This window comes from Trichosurus vulpecula, chromosome 3 (assembly GCF_011100635.1).
Source record: "Trichosurus vulpecula isolate mTriVul1 chromosome 3, mTriVul1.pri, whole genome shotgun sequence".
Lineage (NCBI taxonomy): Eukaryota > Metazoa > Chordata > Mammalia > Diprotodontia > Phalangeridae > Trichosurus > Trichosurus vulpecula.
Window position 1 is genome coordinate 154031294 of NC_050575.1, and position 21469 is coordinate 154052762.

The 21469-nt window shown below is 37.1% G+C and overlaps 1 protein-coding gene across 1 annotated transcript in view; it reads left to right on the forward strand.

The window, feature by feature from the left end:
- Nucleotides 1-21469, forward strand: part of SLC6A2 (solute carrier family 6 member 2) — a 68329-nt gene that overhangs the window by 27715 nt on the left and 19145 nt on the right. Inside the window, exon 4 of the mRNA XM_036750679.1 lies at nt 4144-4282. Coding sequence (XP_036606574.1) covers nt 4144-4282 — 139 coding nt within the window. The remainder of the gene's footprint in view (nt 1-4143; nt 4283-21469) is intronic.

Here is a 21469-nt window from a genome sequence, read left to right on the forward strand (position 1 = left end):
GGGCAAGGGGGGGTGTGTGGTATCATCCTAGGTATAACTCAGGGAAAGGATCCAGCACTGTGAAAAAGGTGGCCCAAGATGGACCAGGGAGTTCTGTCTCTTCTCCTCACAGATAAGGAGACCTGGGTTTAAATGCTGTCTGGTTCTGCTACTTACTACAGGTGACTACATATGTGACCACAGGCACTTAATCACTTAACCTTCTGGGTCCTTAGTTTCTTCATTTGTAAAATGAGGGAACTAGAGCAGATGATTTGTAAGATCCCTCCCAACTATAAATCCAATCCTCCAACCAGAGGTGTCAAATGTGTCCCAAGGGCTCCATGTGGCCCACGGCACACCTGAGAGCAGCTAGAATACATTAGAATGTAATTGGGAATATTTGAAATAACAGATAAAATACATTACAAAATAGACAATGTTATATTGGTACCATCTCACACCTATCAGGTTGGCTAATATGATAGAAAAGGAAAAATTATAAAAGGTTGAGGGGATGTGGGAAAATTAGGACACTAATGCACTGTTGGTGGAGTTGTGAAATGATCCAGTCATTTTGCAGAACAATTTGGAACTGTGCCCAAAAAGATATAAAACTGTGCATACCCGTTGATCCTGCAGTACCAGTACAAGGTCTATATCCCAAAGATATCAAAGAAAAAGGAAAAAGACCTATATGTACAAAAATATTTATAGTAGCTATTTTTGTGGATGCCATCAATTGGGAAATGGCTAAACAAGTTGTAGTATATGATTGTAATAGAATACTATTGTGCAATAAGAAATAATGAGCAGGCGGATTTCAGAAAAATTGGAAAGACTTGTATGAACTGATGAAAAATGAAGTGAGAAGAACTAGGAAAATATTGTACCTAGTAACAGGAATACTGGATGATGATCAACTGTGAATGATTTAGCTATTCTCAGCAATACAATGGTCCAAGACAATTCCAAAGAAATTGCTGTCCACTTCCAGAGAAAGAACTGATGGGGTCTGAATGCAAATCAAAGAATACTTTTTTTAAGCTTTCATTATTTTTTCTATTTTTTTAGCCTGCGTTTTCTTTTTTATTATAAAATTATTTTTTTTTATTTTTAGTTTACAACATTCAATTCCACACATTTTTGTGCTCCAAATTTTCTCTCCCTCCCCCTCCTCCTCCTCCCCGCCCAAGATGGCATGTAATCCAATGTAGGTTATACATACACCGTCACATTGAACTTATTCATATAATAGTCCAGTTGTCAAAAAGAATTATAATCAATGGAATTAATCATGAGAAAGGAGAAGTGAAACCAAAAAAGAAGGAAAAAAAGAGAGCAAATTGTTTGCCTCAATCTGCATTCAGACTCCATAATTCTTTCTCTGGATGTGCATAGCTTTTTCCATCATGAATCTTTTGGAGCTGTCTTTGTACCTTGTATTGATGAGAGGAGTCAAGTCTATCAGAGTTAGTCCTTACAGATACCGTGTGTCTGTAATCATATATCATGATCTCCTGGTTCTGCTTCCCTCACTCAGCATCGGTTCATATAAGTCTTTCCAGGTTATAATGATTTCTGTCTGCTCCTCATTTCTTATTGCTCAATAGTATTCCATTACATTCATATACCATAATTTGTTTAGCCATTCCCCAATTGATGGGCACCCCCTTGATTTCCAGTTCTTTGCCACCACAAAAAGAACTACTATAAATATTTTTGTACATATGGGTCCATTTCCCATGATCTTGTATGATATCTTTAGTATATATCCCTACAAGTGATATTGTGGGGTCAAATGGTATGCACATTTTTATAGCCCTTTGGTCAAAGTTCCAAATTGCTCTCCAGAATGGGTGCATCCATTCACAACTCCACCAACAGTGTAACAATGCTCACATTTTACCACATCCTGTCCAGAATTTATCATTTTCCTGTTTTGTCATGTTAGCCAATCTGACAGGAGAGATGTGGTACATAAGAGTTGTTTTGATTTGCATTTCTCTAATCAATAGTGATTTAGAGCATTTTTTCATATGACTATAGATATATTTATTTTCTTCCTCTGAAAACTTCCTGTTCATGTCCTTTGACCGTTTCTCAATGGGGGAATGACTTGTATTCCTATAAGTTTGCTTCAGTTCCCTGCATATTTTTGATATGAGGCCTTTATCGGAGACACTGGTTGTAAAGATTTTGCCGTCTGCTTCCTTCCTAGTCTTTGTTGCATTGGCTTTGTTTACACAAAAACTTTTCAATTTAGCATAGTCCAAATTATCCATTTTGCATTTTATAATGCTCTCTATCTCTTGTTGGGTCATGAATTCTTCCCTTTCCCATAAATCTGACAGGTAAACTATTTCTTGCTCTCCCAAATTGCTTATAGTATCAGCCTTTATTTCTCAATAGTGAACCCATTTTGACTTTATTTTGGTATTTGGTATAAGATGTTGGTCTATGCCCAGTTCTGCCATATCATTTTCCAATTTTCCCAGCATTTTTTGTGAAATAGTGAATTCTTAACTCAGAAGCTGTATTCTTTTGATTTATCCAAGAGCAGATTGCTATAGTTGTTGACTATTGTGATGACCGCTGCTTTATAGTACAGTTTAATACCTGGTATGGGTAGGCCACCTTCCCTAGCATTACTTTTCATTAATTCCTTTGATATTCTAGACATTTTGGTCTTCCAGATGAATTTTGTTATTATTTTATCCAGCTCTGTAAAATAATTTTTGGTAGTTTGGCATGGAACTGAATAAGTAAATTAATTTAGGTAAAATTGTCCTTTTTTTATTGTATTAGCTTGGCCTAACCATGAACAACTGATGTTTTTCCATTTATTTAGATCTGACTTTACTTGTGTGAAAAGTGTTTTGTAATTGTGTTCATATAAGTCCTAGGTTTGTCTTGGCAGGTAGACTCCCATATATTTTATAGTGTCTACAGCAAATTTAAATGGAGTTTCTCTATCTCTTGCTGTTGGACTTTGTTAGTAGCATATAGGATTGCTGAGGATTTAGGTGGGTTTATTTTATATCCTGCAACTTTGCTAAACTTTTTTCATTATTTCAAGTAGTTTTTTATTTGATTTTCTAGGATTCTCTAAGTAAATCATTATATCATCTGCAGAGTGATAACTTAGTTTCTTCTTTTCCCATTCTATTTCCTTCAATTTCTTTTTCTTCTCTTATTGCTAAAGCTAATATTTATAGTACCAAATTGAATAATGGGGTGATAGTGAACATCCTTGTTTCTTAGTCTGTGTTTTCTTTCACAACATGCTAATATAGAAATATGTTTTGCATGACTGCACATTGTAATCTATATAAAATTGCTTGCCTTCTCAAGAAGGGAGAAGGGAGCGAAAGAGAAAGAGAATTTAGAACCAAATATTAAGATAAAAACAAACGTCAAAAACTGGTTTTTACATATAATTGGAAAAAATAAAATATTTAATATAAAAACCCAAGTCATTGTGCAACCTGCAGGTATGCTTATGTATGTAGTAGTGGCCCCCATTTCTATTTGAGTTTGACTCCACTTATGTAGAGCCTTGTTTCTCAACTGATTTAGTAATACAAGATCATAAGTCCAAATTCTTTACTGAGATACATCTCCACCTCAGTCAGCATAGAAGTAGAGGCAAGAACAGAAGAGAGAGATGGGTCCTGGACTGTGAGAAGGGAGATGGATTAAAAGGTATTGGCAATTTAAAAAACGTTCATGATATTAGAGTGAAAGCAGGTTTTATGGATCTGCAAACATTTGCCATGAACAAGAAATAAGAACATAAACATTCAGCAGGAAGGCTATCTAGTCTCACCTCCAAGCCCCTATGTCAAAGATGAAAAAACTGAAGCCCAGGACAGTCAAGATTTGAACCCAGGCCTTATGTGTACAGAGTCAGCACCATATTCACAGTACCATTCTGCCTTTCCCTGACCATACCATGGTCCATGAACTAATGACTGGTGAAGAAACAATGATAAAGAAGACCCTCTCTCCTTTCCAAGAGCAGATGTAGAACTATTATTGCTGCTCATTTTAGTAGAGAGAGGGGAAAACCTTTTGAAATCATGGCATCAATCACCCACCCCAAGTCTTATAATGCAAAGCACTGATTGTGTCCTTTACTATTCTACTCTCTCCCCTGATTAGGCGTGGTGTGCTCCACCTTCATGAAAGTGATGGAATTCATGATATTGGCATGCCCCAATGGCAACTCTCTCTGTGCCTAATGGTGGTTGTCATCATCCTCTTTTTCAGCTTGTGGAAAGGAGTGAAGACATCAGGAAAGGTAATTTCTCCTAATTACCACCAGGAAATCTCTAGAGTGGGAAGCAGCTTTGGAGATTATCTAGCCCACTGTATGGTGTGTTTCTTTCTCAGTCAATAGTGGCCTATCTTATTCCAAAGAGTATTTTAAAATGAAATGATTACATGTGCCCACAATTCTCAGCCTCTGGAATAAGCCCCCAGGAGTGGCAGTATGAACACAACTGATAAGACAGCAACCATTTCCAGTTACCCTAAGAAGGGCATTGGTCTCTCTCCTTCTCTGAGAATGCTCATTGAGTGAGCCTGCATCTCTGTGATGATATTTAGGCCCTACTGTTATGTTATGGTGATTGAAATGTATGCTTTGGAAGGGGAGGGAGCAAGAAAACCAGGAACCAGAAGAAACCCTTTTGTGGCAAATCAAAATAGTTGCAAAGGGTGGGGAACCTGCAGCTTTGAGGTTACATATGGCCCTCTAGGTCCTCAAGTGTGGTTCTTTGGCTGAATGTAAACCCCACAGAACAAATCCCCTTAATAAATGGATTTATTCTGTAAAACTTAGACTGAATCAAAAGGGTGAACCCAAGGACCTAGAAGGCTGTATGTGGCTTTGAGGCCATAGGTTTCCCACCCTTGCTCCAGTGTATTGCCTAGGTAGCTTGGTATTTGTCTTCTCCTGTTTTGTGTCTCCTTGGGGAATATGTTTTGCATTGGGCTATACCACAAGTTGCTTGCATCTTAAGTACAGTATATGCCAATAGGATGTGGAACAGAATGCCACAAAGTTATGGGAAGCTGTATCCTTGATACCACCTTCTCAACCTTTCCCTATTCATATAATAATAGTAATAGTAATAATGATGATGATGATGATGATGATGATAATGCTTGCATTTTACAAAAGAAGGTATTGAGGATAATGGAGGTTAAATTACTTGATCATAATGACACAGCCAGTAAATATAGGAAGCAAAACTTGGACTCATGTCCTCCTGACTCCAGTCCTAAGACATGTTTGTGTCACAGGTTGCAGGATCCCGATAGTCAGTAGAAATGGAATCCTATCTAAGATGACTCCAAAATACTCATGATTGAAAATGCTATCCACATCCAGAGAAAGAACTTTGGAGTCTAAGTGCAAATGGAAGCGTACTATTTACTCTCTTTTTCTTTTGTTGTTTTATTTTTTTTCTTTCTTTCTCATGGTTCCTCCCATTAGTTCCAATTCTTCTCTACATCATGACTAATGTGAAAATATATTCAATATGAATGTATAAGTAGAGCCCATAACACATTACTTGCCATCTTAAGGAGGAGGGGAGGGAAGGGGAGAAAATTTGAAACTCAAAATCTTATGGATGTGAATGTTGAAAACTGAAAATAAATAAATTAATAATAATAAAAAAGAAATTAAAGGCAGCTGGGTAAGAGGATCAGTGGATAGAGTGCTGGGCCTGGAGTAAAGACCTAAATTTAAATGCAGCCTCAGACACTTGCTAGCTGTGTGATCCTGGTTAAGTCACTTAACCTTTTTTTGACTCAGTTTCCTAACCATATAAAATGGGGATAATGTTGTGAAGATCTAATGAGACATTTGTAAAGTGCTTAGCATGATGCCTGGTACCTACTGGTACTAGATAAATGCTAAATATTTCTATTGATGATGATGATGATGATGATGATGATGCAGAGAAGGTGCTGACCTGTACTGGCAAAAGTAGAAGCTCCTAGTACAAATAAAACAGATGTAGTCCAGAAAAAGAAAAGAAATGAAATCTACACGTAATACAAAAATATGGTATGTGGCCATTCTCTGAGTTCTCATGCTTGAGGGCATTTTCACCTTATTAAGAAAGAATAAACTAGGAGCTTGTGCAGGAGAGACTCACAGGTGTCTGGTTCTTGTTTTGGAATATTCCTACATGCCTTAGCTAGCCCAGAGTGAAATGAGCTTCCTGGGCCAATGGTGAGTTCCCATCACTGGAAGTCTTTAAAGAAGTCTGAATATCTATTTGTTGGGAATGTTGTTGAAAGGACCATGATTTGGGTAGGGGTTGGACAACATGATCTCTGGGGTTCTTCCTGAGACTAAGATTCTGTAATTCAATGATTCTTGCTCACTCTAAGATTACATCATTCATTCATTTATAAAGCATATAGACTGAAGGTGAAGGAACAGAAAATGACGTTATTTGTCAGAAAGAATGCAGAGGGGGTGTCTGAAAGGAGGAAAAATATCAAAACTTTGCTTACAATGTTTTTTTTGTTGTTGTTTGTTTGTTTTTGGCACAAATAGACTTAACCTACTGTTAAGAAAGGAATTCTGGGGTCAGGGCAGGGGAAAAGAGTTACAAAATATTCCTATACAAATAGCATTTTCCACTAAACAATCTTTTAATTCTGTTGAATTGTTTTTTCTCAGGTAGATATTAGGAAATGATCCCTTAGCTGTTTCCTTATGAAAGCAAAATGGCTCTATTAAAGATTATCCGCCCATCACCAGTAGAATTTTCAGGAAGTGTGAGCATAATTCTCCCTTTAAAATTGCCCCAGGTCTCAAAAGAGAGTCCCCAACAAGAGTGCTCTCTAACAACATTAGACACAGGAGTTGTAATAGATTCAGGAAGAACCCTAGTTGTGCCAGCAGCACTAGCTACTTAGCACTTGTGCTAGCTCATGAGGAGCACAACATTTAGTAGCTGGGCCATTTGCCCTGTCTGTACCAATTATGCTATTCAGAAGAGGCATACTGATGACACCACGTGGCTAATCTCCACCAGCTGACAGGGCAGGGGTCCCAGCCTGGCAAAGGTAATGAGAGAGGGGTTTTCTATAACTGGAGGCACCACAACTTTCCTCTGTCCCGGGCTCTAATTATCATTTCAAGCTATCACACGAAAAATGGGTATTTTGTTCATTTATTCTGGAGAGACATCTCGCATCTCGAATAGAATACAGTACTTCCTTAACAATTGCTCTGGCCTCAATGCCAAGGCTCTGAAATGGATTGCAAGTGCTTACACTTCCAGCTTTGGCAGGGACTCAATATTTGGGAATATTCTTTAAGCCCAGAGTTGTTTAGAGAATGGTATGTCCTCACTCACCTAGCATCCTGATTATGGCTTGAACAAGTAAGAGCAAAAGCGGAGAGGGGAACTTGGTATATTTATTGATTTGCACTCAGTAGTGTTTTTTTCCAATTACATGTAAAGACCCTTTTCAATACACATTTTGCAAGATTTTGAGTTCCAATTTTTCTTCTTCCTTCCCTTCCCTTTCCCCTCCCCAAGATACCATGCAATCTGATATAGGTTATACATGTACACTCATGTTAAACGTATTTCCACTTTAGTCATGCTAAGAAAGAAGAATCAGAACAAAAGGGGAAAACCATGAGAAAGAATAAACAAAAAAAAAAACAACAATAAAACTGAAAATAGTATGCTTCAATCTACATTCAAACTCCATAGTTCTTTCTCTGGATTTTCCATCTTGATAGCATTTTCCACCATGAGTTTTTTGGAATTGCCTTGGATTATTGTATTGCTGAGAAAAGTTAAATCTATCATAGTTAATCATCATACAATGTTGCACTACTGTGTATAATGTTCTCCTGGTTCTGCTCACTTCACTCATCATCAGTTCAAGTAAGTCTTTCCAGGTTTTTTCTGGTCATCATTTCTAATAAAACAATAGTATTTCATTACATTCATATACCACAACTTGTTCAGCCCTTCCCCAATTGATGAACATCCCCATAAATTCCAATTCTTTTTCACCACAAAAGAGCTGCTATAAATATTTTTGTACATGTGGGTCCTTTTCTCTTTCTTATAATCTCTTTGGGATACAGACCTAGTAATGGTATTGCTGAATCAAAGAGTATGCATAGTTTTATACCCCTTTGGGCATAGTTTCAAATTTCTCTCAAGAATAGTTGGACTAGTTCACAACTCTACCAACAATGCATTAGTGTTCTAATTTTCCCACATCTTCTCCAACATTTATCATTTTACTTTCCTGTCATGTTAGGCAATCTTATAGGTGAGGTAGTGCCTCAGGGTTGTTTTAATGTTCATTTCTCTAATCAATAGTGATTTGGAGCATTTTTTAATATGACAATAGATAGGTTTGATTTCTTCATCTGAAAACTTCTTGTTCGTATCCTTTGACCATTTATCAGTTGGGGAGTGACTTGCATTCTTATGAATTTGAGTCAGTTCTCTATGTATTTTAGAAATGTGGCCTTTACTGTAAACACTGGCTGTAAAAACTGGTTCCCAGCTTTCTGCTTTCCTTCTAATCTTGGTTGTATTGATTTAGTTTGTACAAAACCTTTTTAATTTAGTGTAATCAAAATTATCCATTTTGTATTCCATAATGTTCTGTATCTCTTGTTTGGTCATAAATTCTTCCATTCTTTGTAAATCTGATAAGTAAAGTATTCCTTGCTCTTTTAATTTCCTTATGGTATCCCTCATGTATGAATCATGTAACCATTTTTAACCTTATCTTGGTATATAGTGCAAGATGTTGGTCTATGCCTAGTTTCTGCCATACTATTTTCCAGTTTTCCCAGCAGTTTTTGTCAAAGAGTGAGTTCTTATCCCATAAGCTGGAGTCTTTGGGTCTTTGAAACAGTAGATTACTATAGTCATTGACTACTGTGTCTTGTGTACCTAACCTGTTCTACTAATCCATCACTCTATTTCCTATCCAGTACCACATAAGTTGATGATTGCTGGTTTATAATATGGTTTTAGATCTGGTACAGCTGGAACATCTTCCTTTGCATTTTTTCATTAATTCCCTTGATATTCTGGACCTTTTGTTCTGCCAAATGAATTTTTAAATCATTTTTTTCCAGCTCTATCAAATACATTTTTGGTAGTTTGATTGGTATGGAACTGAATCAGTAAATTAGTTTAGGCAGAATTGTCATTTTTATTATATTGGCTTAGTCAAACCATGAGCAATTGATATTTTTCTAATATTAAGATCTGACTTGATTTGTGTGAAAAGTGTTTTGCGATTGTGTTTGTATAGTTCCTGTATGTGTCTTGGTAGGTAGACACTCAAGTATTTTATATTGTCTACAGTTATTTTAAATGGAATTTCTCTTATCTCTTGATGATGGGCTTTGTTGGTAATATATAGAAATACTGATGATTTAGGTGGGTTTATTTTATGTCCTGCAATTTTGCTGAAGTTGCTAATTGTTTCAAATGGTATTTAATTGATTCTCTAGGATTATCAAATTATCTGCAAAGCTTTGTTTCTTCATTGCCTGTTCTAATTGTTTTAATTTCTTTTTCTTCTCTTATTGCTAAAGCTAACATTTCCTAGTACAATATTAAATAATAGTGGTGATAATGGGCATCTTTGTTTCATGCTTGATCTTGTTGGGAATGATTCTAGCTTATTCATATTCTGTATAATGCTTGCTGATGGTTTTAGAGTGATACTGCTTATCATTTTAAGGGAAACGCCATTCATTCTTCTACTCTCTAGTATTTTTAATAGGAATGGGTGTTGTATTTTGTCAAAAGCTTTTTCTGCATCTATTGAGATAATTATATGGTTTGTGTTCTTTTTTTATTGATATGGTCAATTTTGCCAAGTTTTTTTCTAATATTGAACCAGCTCTGCATACCTGGTATAAATCCCACATAATCATAGTGTATTATCCTCATAATAAGTTGCTGTAATCTCTTTGCTAATATGTTATTTAAAAATTTTGCATAAATAATCATTAGGGAAATTGGTCTATAATTTTCTTTCTCTGTTTTGGCTCATTGGTTCATTGATGGCTTTTTCAATTTCTTTTTCTAAAATGGGGTATGTTCTTTTCTGTACCCATTCAATTTTCTTTAGAGGTCTAGCATATTTAACTTTTTAAAGATTGTATTCACTTCCTTAACTTCTTTCCTGTTTATTTTGTGTATTTTTAGTTCTGAGAGGAAGAAATCAAGGTCCCCCACTACTATAGTTTTGCTCTCTATTTCTTCCTGTAATTCACTTAACTTCTGCTCTTAGATTTTGGATGCTATGTCACTTGGTGCATATATGTTTTGTATTGATATTACTTTGCTGTTTATGGTACCTTTTAATGAGCTGTGGTTTCCTTCTTTATCTCTTTAATTCAATCTATTTTTGATTTTGCTTTGCCTGATATCAAGATCCTAACCCTGCTTTTTATTAATTAATTTTTTTTTTAGTTTACAACATTCAATTCTACAAGTTTTCTCCCCAACACTTTCCTCCTCCCTCCCCCAACAAGATGGCATGTAATATGATATAGGTTCTACATATACCTTCACATTAAACTTCTTTTTCCAAATAATCAAATTATAAAGAATAATTGTAACCAATGAAATAAACCATGAGAAAGATGTAACAAAACCAAAAACAAAATAAAATAAAAAAGAGAGCAAATAGTTTGCTTTAATCTGCATTCAGATTCCATAATTCTTTCTCTGGATGTAGATAGCTGTTTTCATCATGAGTCTTTTGGAGCTGTCTTAGAACCTTGCATTGTTGAGAAAATCCAAGTCTATCAAAGTTAGTCACCACAGAAGCAGTGTATATGTGGTTGTGTACAATGTTCTCCTGGTTCTGCTCCCTTCACTCATCATTAGATCATATAAGACTCTCCAGGTTCTTATGAAGTCCATCTGCCCTTCATTTCTTATAGCACAATACTGTTCCATTACATTTGTATACCATAATTTGTTTAGCCATTCCCCAATTGATGGGGATTTCCAATTCTTTGCCACCACAAAAAGGGCTGCTATAAATATTTTTGTACATATGTGTCCTTTTCCCCCTTGTATGATCTCTTTGTAATACAGTCCTAGAAGTGGTATTGCTGGGTCAAAGTATATGAACATTTTACAGCCCTTTGGGCATAGTTCCAAAACGCTGTTTTTTAACTTTAGCTGAAGCATAATATATTCTGTTCCAGCCTTTTACCCTGTTTGTGTCTCTCTGCTTAAATGTGTTTCTTGTAAACAGCATTTTAATTCACTCTGATCTCTGCTGCCATTTTATGGGAGAGTTCATAACATTCACATCCACAGTTATGATTACTACCTGTGTATTTCCCTCCATACTATTTTACCCCCATTTATACTTTTCTTTCTTCTTTCCCCTCCTAATTCTGACTTCCCTTCTATCAACCCCTCCTTCCCTTTTCTTTCCCCTTTCCCCTCTCATTTCTCTATAAAGTAAAATAAATTTCTATACGCAACTGAGTGTGTATGTTATTCAATAAGAGTAAAGTTCCAACAGTGCTCACCCCTTCACTTCTTTCCCTCTACTGTAATAGGTCTTTTTGTACCTCATCACGTGATGTCATTTACCGTCTTCTGCCTTCCCCTTTCTTCTTCTCCCAGTACAATACTTTTTTTCACCCCTTAATTTTTCATGTCATTACATCAAAGTGAACTTATAGCTACACACTCTATGTATACTCCTTCCAACTGCCCTAATCACAGATACAGTTCTCAAGAGTTACCAGTATCATCCTCCTGTGTAAGGATGTAAACAGTTTTATCTTATTGAATAATATGTTTTGTTTTTTCTTTCCTGTTTACCCCTTTATGCTTCTCTTGAGTCTTGTGTTTCATGGTTGAATTTTCTGTTTAGCTCTGGCGTTTTCATCAGAAAAATTTGGAAGTCCTCTGTTTCATTGAATGTTTATCTTTTCCCCTAAAAAATTATGCTCAGTTTTGTTGGGTAGTAAATTCTTGGTTGTCATCCAAGTTCTTTTGACTCCTTGAATATCATATTCCAAGCCCGCTGATTCTTCAATTAGGAGCTGCTAAATCCTGGTAAGCCTGTCTGTGGCTCCTTGATATTTGAGTTGTTTCTTTCTTCCTGCTTACACTATTTTTCTCTTTGGCCTGATAATTCTAGTATTTGGCTGCAATATTCCTTGGAGTTTTTATTTGGGGATCTCTTTCAGGATGTGTTTGGTGGATTCTTTCAATAACTATTTTACCTTCTGGTTCTAGGATACCAGTGCATTTTTCCTTTATAGTTTCTTGAAAGATACTGTCTGGTCTCTTTTTTTGATCATAACTTTCAGGTAGTCCAATATCTCTCCTGAAACTATTTTCCATCTCAGTTGTTTTTTCCAATGAGGTATTTTACATTTTCTTCTATTTTTTCATTCTTTTCATTTTGTTGTACTGATTCTTGATGTCTCATAGAGTCATTGTCATCCATTTGTCTAATTCTAATTTTTTTGTGATCATTTTCTTTATTTGATATTTTTTACTTTTCAGCATTGATTTCCACAAGATTTTGATTTACAAATTTTCTCCCTATCTCTACCCTCCCCCCACTCCAAGATGGCATATATTCTGATTACCCTGTTCCCAAGGCAGCCCTCCATTCTATCACCCCCTTCCCCTCCCCCCCCCATCCCTTTTTGCCTTACTTTCTTGTAGGGCAAGAAAGATTTCAATGCCCCATTGCATGTATATCTGATTTCCCTGTTGCATGCAAAAACAACCTTTTTTTAAGAATATGCTTTTAAAACTTTGAGTTCCAAATTTTCTCCCATCCTCCCTCCCTACCCACTCTCCCTAAGAAGGCAAGAAAATCAACACAGGCCACACAATTATGCAAAACACTCCCATAAATAGTCATGTTGTGAAAGACTAACTTTATTTCCCTCCCTCCTATCCTGTCCAACCTTTTTTCATTTTTCTCCCTTGACCCTGCCCTTTTCAAAAGTGTTTGCTTTTGATTACTTCTTCCTCCATCTGCCCTCCCTTCTATTTTCCCCCTTTTTATCCCCTTCCCCATACTTTCATGTGGGGTAAGATACCCAATTGAGTGTATATGGTATTCCCTCCTCAAGTCAAATCCAATGAGAGCAAGATTCACTCATTCCCCCTCACCTGCCCCTTTTCTCTTCCAACAGAACAGCTTTTTCTTGCCACTTTTGTGTGAGATAATTTATCCCATTCTATCTCTCCCTTTCTCCCTAATTTTCTTCTGTAATCCCTTAATTTGATTTTTTTTTTAGATATCATCCCTTCATATTCAACTCACCCTGTGCCCTCTGTCTATATATATATATATATATATATATATATATATATATATATACACACACACACATATATATATATATGTACACACACATACATATATATATATATATATGTATGTATGTATATTCTCTTCAGCTATCCTAATACTGAGGTCTCTTGAATTACACACATCATCTTTTCATGTAGGAATGTAAACAAAACAGTTCAACTTTAGTAAGTCCCTTATGATTTCTCTTTCTTGTTTACCTTTTCATGCTTTTCTTGATTCTTGTATTTGAAAATAAAACTTTCTATTCATCTCTGGTCTTCTCACTGAGAAAGCTTGAAAGTCCTCTATTATATTGAAAATCCATATTTTGCCTTGGAACATGATACTCAGTTTTGCTGGGTAGGTAATTCTTGGTTTTAATCCTAGCTCCACTGACCTCCAGAACATCATATTCCAAGCCCTTCGGTCCCTTAATGTAGAAGCTGCGAGATCTTGTGTTATTCTGATTGTATTTCTACAATACTCAAATTGTTTCTTTCTGGCTGCTTGCATTATTTTCTCCTTGATCTGGGAGCTCTGGAATTTGGCAACAATATTCTTAGGAGTTTTCTTTTGGGGAACTTTTTCAGGAGGTGATCGGTAGATTCTTTCAATTTCTATTTTACCCTCTGACTCTAGAATATCAGGGCAGTTCTCCTTGATAATTTCTTGAAAACAGAAACTACAAGCAGAAATTATAAACAGAGAAAATAAACGCAAATGAACAGAGAAGGCTTCTAACTGTCTGACCAAGACAATACATCCATAGTTACCAGAGAGAAGCACCAACATCTGGCATTTTCAAAGCCAGGGGACTCCTTAATGGCTACCCAGAGTCTCATATGGCTGCATCACACAGACACTCTTCCCATGAGTGAGCCCCCAAGGCAAAATGGTAACCTCAGAGTAGATATATACTTCTTCAGAGTCAGAGGGCAGCACAGTGTGACCCATGTGACTCAAACTCATGTGACTTAGGCTTGCTTGTGACTTAATAAAGTCATCAAAGGCTCTTGATTCAGTCAAAGGCAAGACTCAATCAAAGGCACCTGATTGCCTTAGTGGTGAGAAGAACTAGAACTCCAAAAGAAAAAGCAAAAAGTCCCACTTTGCTTGCCCTTACAATGGTGTACTAATGGCCCTTCAAAATTAAGGTTTGCTAATATAGAGTGGCTATCATTTCCTGGGTACTCTGGTGGCAGGGTGGGTTAATAACCAGTTGTGCCTATCCCACAAACTCAGTCACTACTGTTGGAAGAGAAGACAATCAGACCTCACATATTCAGTCAACTGTTTGGCACTTAATCCCCCCCGTAATCTGATTGAAATTCAGCATATCTTTCCTCTCAAACTAGTCTGCTTCATGTTCCCCTTACAGGAGATACCACCTTTTACCTTTTTCTATTTTCACAGGCTATCCCATTATTCTTTTTTTTTCCTTTTTGGCAGGGCAATTGGGGTTAAGTGACTTGCCCAAGGTCACACAGCCAGTACATGTGTCAAGTGTCTGAGGCTGGATTTGAACTCGGGTCCTCCTGACAACGGGGCCTGTGCTCTACTCACTGAACCACCTCGCTGCCCCTATCCCATTATTCTTGCAATGCTTTCTGACCTCTCTGGCTCTTGGACCTCCTAGCTACCCTTCAAGACCCAGCCTTTAAGAGTTCTTTCCTGATTCATTTAGTTGTTAGCATCACACTGCCACTTTCTATAAGATCTCCTACTGCATCCTGAGCCATCGCCAGTTGTTTTGACTTATGTCTCGCCATTGGACTCTGATGACTGTGGAAGAGAGAGTGAGGCTGATGACTTTGCACAGCCGTCCCTGACTTAAATCCAATTCACTTGCAAGTTAAGACATGATGTCATTGGTCCTTTTCAAGAATGAAAGACAATCAATAACAGTAACACTTTCTATTGATTTTATTTCTATCTTGTCTATATTGTGCACAAATTATATCCCACCATGACCCACATCAAGAGAAAAATAAACTCCTTTAGGACAAGGACTCTCTCAATTTTTTGTCTCTGGAGCCTCACCCAGTTCCTGGAAAATAGGAAGTGCTAAATAAATGCTTATGAAAAGTCTGAATAATAAAACCATTTAAAATACAGTTTTGTCACTTTAGATACAAACAATAACTAGAGCCAACTTCTAACATAAATTCTTTAATCTAAGGAGTACTTACCTGCTTTTAAGGAATTTCTAGTATTACCAAATGGAAGTTCTAGAAGATATAATTAATAATAGCTAACATTTATATAGTGCTTCAAGTTTGCAAAACACTTTATAAGTGTTATTTCCCTTGATCCTCACAACAACAAATGAGGTAGGTGCTATTGTTAACTACATTTTACAGTTGAGGAAACTGGGGTCAAGAAAATTAAGTGACTTGCCCAGATTAACACAGCTAACAACAGTCTGAGACAGGATTCAATGAAGTCTTCTGTAATTTCAAGATCACTACTCTATTCACTAAGCTACCTAGTTGCCTTGATAAATACAAAAAAGATTAGACTTGTATTTAGTAGCATTGCTTTGGAGACAATAAATTTGTTAAAGCCTTCTGTTCTGAGTGAAATGAACACCCCTTTCCTTCTATCACCTGCTAAGAATTCAAAACGATCCAGATCAAATGACTACAAATTACAAATGTGTGGAGTCTGAATTAATGAGGTTGTAAGATTGATGGAATATAGAAACTTCACTCTTTCTGAAGGCCAGGAGGGGTAGCTCAAGAGAAAAGGATCTTAGGATCACAGATTTGGAATCATAAGGGAGCCTTGAAACTATGTAGTCCAAACTCTTAATTTTGCAGATAAGGAAACCGAAGAGGAAAGAGGTTATGTGACTTGCCCAAGGTTAGTCAGTGTAGACTTGATATTTGCACTCAGTTCTTATGACCCTAAGTTGAGAAATTTTTTTCCATTTCACCACACTGCAATCAGAGGGCTTGGTTTGAACCTTAGTTCCGTTCCTTATTACTTACGTGATGTTGGGCAAAGTCACCTACCTTCTTTGGTTCTCATGTTCCTCATCTGTACATTTTTTTTAAAAAGTATTGAACTCGATGACGTGTAAGGTCTCTTTCAGTTCTTAATATGTAATCCCATACCACACCCCCTTCTCAGTACTTTTCTGACCCATGCTCCTTTTTATTTCCTTCAAGACCATTGCACTGCATGGAAACTTTAGGCAGACTAAATATTAAAAGTTTCTGGTCCCTTTCAGCTTTGAGGCTCTGTGATTCCCTCATCTAAGTGGCCCTTTGTGATTCTCTACACTGAGGGCTCTAACTTGTTGTAACTCCTAGGAACAGAACCTGAATTCCTAGTTCTAGAGCTTATCCATCTGCTGTGCCTTGGCTGGATGAATGAGGCATTGGCAGACACAGGTAAAGATCTCAAAGCCATGTGCTCTTTGTTTACAGGAAGTGTGAATAGGAAACACGTGCACATAAGATGCTTGATAATGGGCTAACACAATCTATGGCAAGTAATTAACATGTCATCACAGGATCGTAGATAGCTAAACCAAATCTTGTGCAACCAAGGAGAGCTTCCAAGAAAGCTTTTTAAAAAAAAGTCTGAGCTGCTCCTCATTAAATGATTATTTTTGAATGTGGGTGTATATGTCTATATACAAGGGAAAAAAATGACATCTTTTCAGGGAATGGACTGGAATCTTCATGGCTCTTTTCCTCCTCACTTTCCTTTGTGGAGCTGGGGCCCTTGATCATGTCCCTTGGCCCATACTCTACATAGGCAGGTCTCCCCATGCCTGCTTCCTGGCAGGGATTTAGGGATTTGATTTTGATAATCTAAGCAATGTGGCATGATCAACTCATGTTATTCTTTATGAACAGCATCTTCTGTCTGTCAAACGCCAAGTCAGTCTTTCATATGCATTTATTCAAGAAATATCTATTTGTGGCAATGTCTTTTGTTTTTACATACTTTCACATACATACACGCAAGCATGCATGCATGCACACACATACATATATGCATATATGTGTATATTCCCCACCCATCCAGATGGCTATGCCCAGTACAAAAAAAATAAGAAGAGAGAAAAAAGTAAGCAGTTCATTAAAACTAGTCAACACATCAACCAAATCTGACACTATGTATATGTAATGACTATACCTATCAGCTCCCATTTTTGTAAAGCATAAGGGGAGGTGTACTTTCTTATCTCTTCTTTGAGACCAAGCTTGTTTACTAGCATTTAATATATATATATATATTTATCTGTATATATATACATGTATATATCTGTATGTGTATGTATATATGTACATACATACATATAATTAAGTACACACACATATGTGTATATATGTGTGTACATATATATACACATACATATATATGTGTGTGTGTGCATGTATATATGTATGTATGTGTGTGTGTGTGTATATATATATATATATATGTATATATATATATACATGTATAGGTTGTTTTTGGTTTTAGTCATCCTACTTACATTGTTGTAGTCCTATATATCATTTTTCTGATTCTGCTTATCTTACTTTGTGTAGGTTCATATAAGTCTTCTGAAGTTTCCTAGTATACTTCATATTCTTTGTTTCTTCTGGCACAATAATATTCCATTTTATTCCTATATACAATATGTTAGCCATTCCCCAATTGATGGGCATCTTCTTTGTTTCCAGTTTCCTCTGATCCTACAGAAAGTGCTTCTAAAACTGTTTTCATGGAGGTAGAGCTGTTTTTTCCTGTTTTTTTTAAATTTTTTAAAAATTTATTTAATATATTTAGTTTTCAGCTTGATTTTCACAGAAGTTTGGATCACAAATGTTTTCCCCATTTCTACCCTCCCCCCACTCCAAGATGGCATATATTCTGGTTGCCCCGTTCCCTAGTCAGCCCTCCCATCTGTCACCCCACTCCCCTCCCATCCCCCTTTCTCTTCTTCTGTTGTAGGGCAAGATAAATTTCTATGCCCCATTGCCTGTGTATCTTATTTCCTAGTTGCATGCAAAAACTTTGTTGTTGTTGTTGTTTTCAAACGTCTGTTTTTAAAACTTTGAGTTCCAAATTCTCTCCCCTCTTCCCTCCCCACCCACCCTCCCTAAGAAGGCAAGCAATTCAACATAGGCCACACGCATATCATTTTGTAAAACCCTTCCACAATACTCATGTTGTGAAAGATTAACTATGTTTAACTCCTTCCTAACCTATCCCCCTTTATTGAATTTTCTCCCTTGACCTTGTCCCTTTTCAAAAGTGTTTTTGATTACCTCCTCCCACCGTCTGCCCTCCCTTCTATTGTCCCCCCTTTTTTATCTTCTTCCTTCTTCTTTCCTTTGGGTAAGATACCCAATTGAGTGTATATGGTATTCCCTTCTCAGGTCAAATCCCATGAGACCAAGATTTACTCATTCCCCCTCACCTGCCCCCTCTTCTCTTCCTGCAGAACCATTTTTTCTTGCCACTTTTATGTGAGATAATTTACCCCATTCTATCTCTCCCTTTCTCCCTCTAACAATATATTCCTCTCTTATCCCTTAATTTTTTTAGATATCATCCCTTCATATTCAACTCATCCTGTGCCCTTTGTGTGTGTGTGTGTGCATATATATATATATATATATATATACCTACATGTATACATACATAGACACACATACACACACACGTATATATATATACTATACATACATATATATATATGTATATATATGTACTTATTCCTTTCAGTTACTACGATATTGAGGTCTCATGAATCATATACATCATCTTTCTATGCAGGAATGTAAGCAAAACAGTTCAACTTTAGGAAGTCCCTTATGATTTCTCTTTCTTGTTTACCTTTTACTGCTTCTCTTGATTCTTGTGTTTGAAAGTCAAATTTTGTATTCAGCTCTGGTCTTTTCACTGAGAAAGTTTGAAAGTCCTTTATTTTATTGAAAATCCATATTTTGCCTTGGAGCATGATACTCAGATTTTCTGGGTGGGTGATTTTTGGTTTTAATCCTAGCTCCATTAACCTCTGAAATATCGTATTCCAAGCCCTTCGGTCCCTTAATGGGGAAGCTGCCAGATCCTGTGTTATCCTGATTGTTTTTCCACAATATTTAAATTGTTTCTTTCTGGCTGCTTGCAGTATTTTCTCTTTGATCTGGGAGCTCTAGAATTTGGTGACAGTATTCCGAGGAGTTTTCTTTTTGGGATCTATTTGAGGAGGCGATAGGGGGATTCTTTCAATTTGTATTTTGCCCTGTGGCTCTAGAATATCAGGGCAGTTCTCCTTGATAATTTCTTGAAAGATGGTATCTAGGCTCTTTTTTTGATCATGGCTTTCAGGTAGTCCAATAATTTTTAAATTCTCTCTCCTGGATCTATTTTGTAGGTCAGTGATTTTTCCAATGAGATATTTGACATTGTCTTCCATTTTTTCATTCCTTTGGTTCTGTTTTATAATATCTTGATTTCTCATCAAGTCACTAGCTTCCACTTGCTCCAATCTAATTTTTAAGGTAGTATTTTCTTCAGTGGTCTTTTGTAGCTCCTTTTCCATTTGGCTAATTCTGCCTTTCAAGGCATTCTTCTCCTCATTGGCTTTTTGGAGCTCTTTTGCCATTTGAGTTAGTCTATTTTTTAAAGTGTTGTTTTCTTCAATATTTTTTTCAGTATTTTTTGGGTCTCCTTTAGCAAGTAATTGACTTGTTTTTCATGGTTTTCTTGCATCCTTCTCATTTCTCTTCCCAATTTTTCCTCTACTTCTCTAACTTGCTTTTCCAACTCCTTTTCGTGCTCTTCCATGGCCTGAGACCAGTACATGTTTTTCTTGGAGGCTTTTGGTGTAGGCTCTTGGACTTTGTTGACTTCTTCAGGCCATATGTTTTGGTCTTCTTTGTCACCAAAGAAAGATTCCAAAGTCTGAGACTGAATCTGGGTGTGTTTTCCCTGCCTGGCCATGTTCCCAGCCAACTTACTTGACCCTTGAGTTTTTTGTCGGGGTATGACTGCTTGTGGAGCAAAGAGTACTTTGTTTCAAGCTTGAGGGGATGCGCCGTTGATTTCAGAGGTATTTCTACACAGCCAGCTCTGCCAACCCAGCACTCCTCCTTCCTCAAGAACCGCCAACCCAGACCTGAAGCAAATCTTAAGGAGGCTCTGCACTCCTGCTGTGATCTGCCACTTAATTCCTCCCACCACTTGGGCCTGGGACTGGAAGTAACTGCAGCTGTACTTCTGTAGCTGCACCTCCACCACTGCCCCTGGGGTGGTGGCCTAATGGTGAACTCTGTCCCCCGCAGCTTTTCCCACTAACCTTCTGTGTTGTCTTTGGTGTTTGTGTGTTGAGAAGTCTAGTAACTGCCACAGCTCACTGATTCAGGGTGCTAGGGCCTGTTCTGCCCAGCTCCTGGTCTGGCTGGTCCTGCTGCCTCCCATGCTGAGCTCCGCTCCCCTCCACTCTGTGCATGATAGACCTCATCCAGTCACCATCCAGGCTGTCCTGGGCTGAATCCCTGCTTCCCTCTGCTACTTTGTGGGTTCTGCAGTTCTAGAGTTTGTTCAGGGCCATTTTAATAGGTTTTTGGAGGGATGTGGTGGGGAGCTTGTGCAAGTCCCTGCTTTCTAGCCGCCATCTTCCGTTTTTTCCTCTTTTTAATTTCCTTGTGGGATTTCTACCTGGCAGTGGGAATCTTTAAACTAAAGGGCATGGACATGTTGGGGTTACTTTCTTGGCATAATTCCATATTTTTTTTTCCAGAATGGGTGGACCACAGCTCTACCAACAGTGAATCAATGTGTCTGTCTTGTCAAAGTCCTGAACTGTTTTAGAGTGAGAGGACTTGGTTCAACAGATATGTACCAAGTCTTATGTATAAAACATTAGGTCCAGGAAGCTACAAAATACAAGCTTAAAGTCAAAGAGGGAGATAAAGTACAAATAAGGATAGAAATAATTTACAACAATGTATGTACAAATGCATTGCAACATTCAAATGTTAATGAGGGTAATAAGGCTGTTACGTTATATTATAAAAATTCCTTGTTATGCCAGGAAACAAGATTGAGGTCAAATTGCAACTATTTCATTTAGATAAATACAAGATTTTATGAGACCATCCCG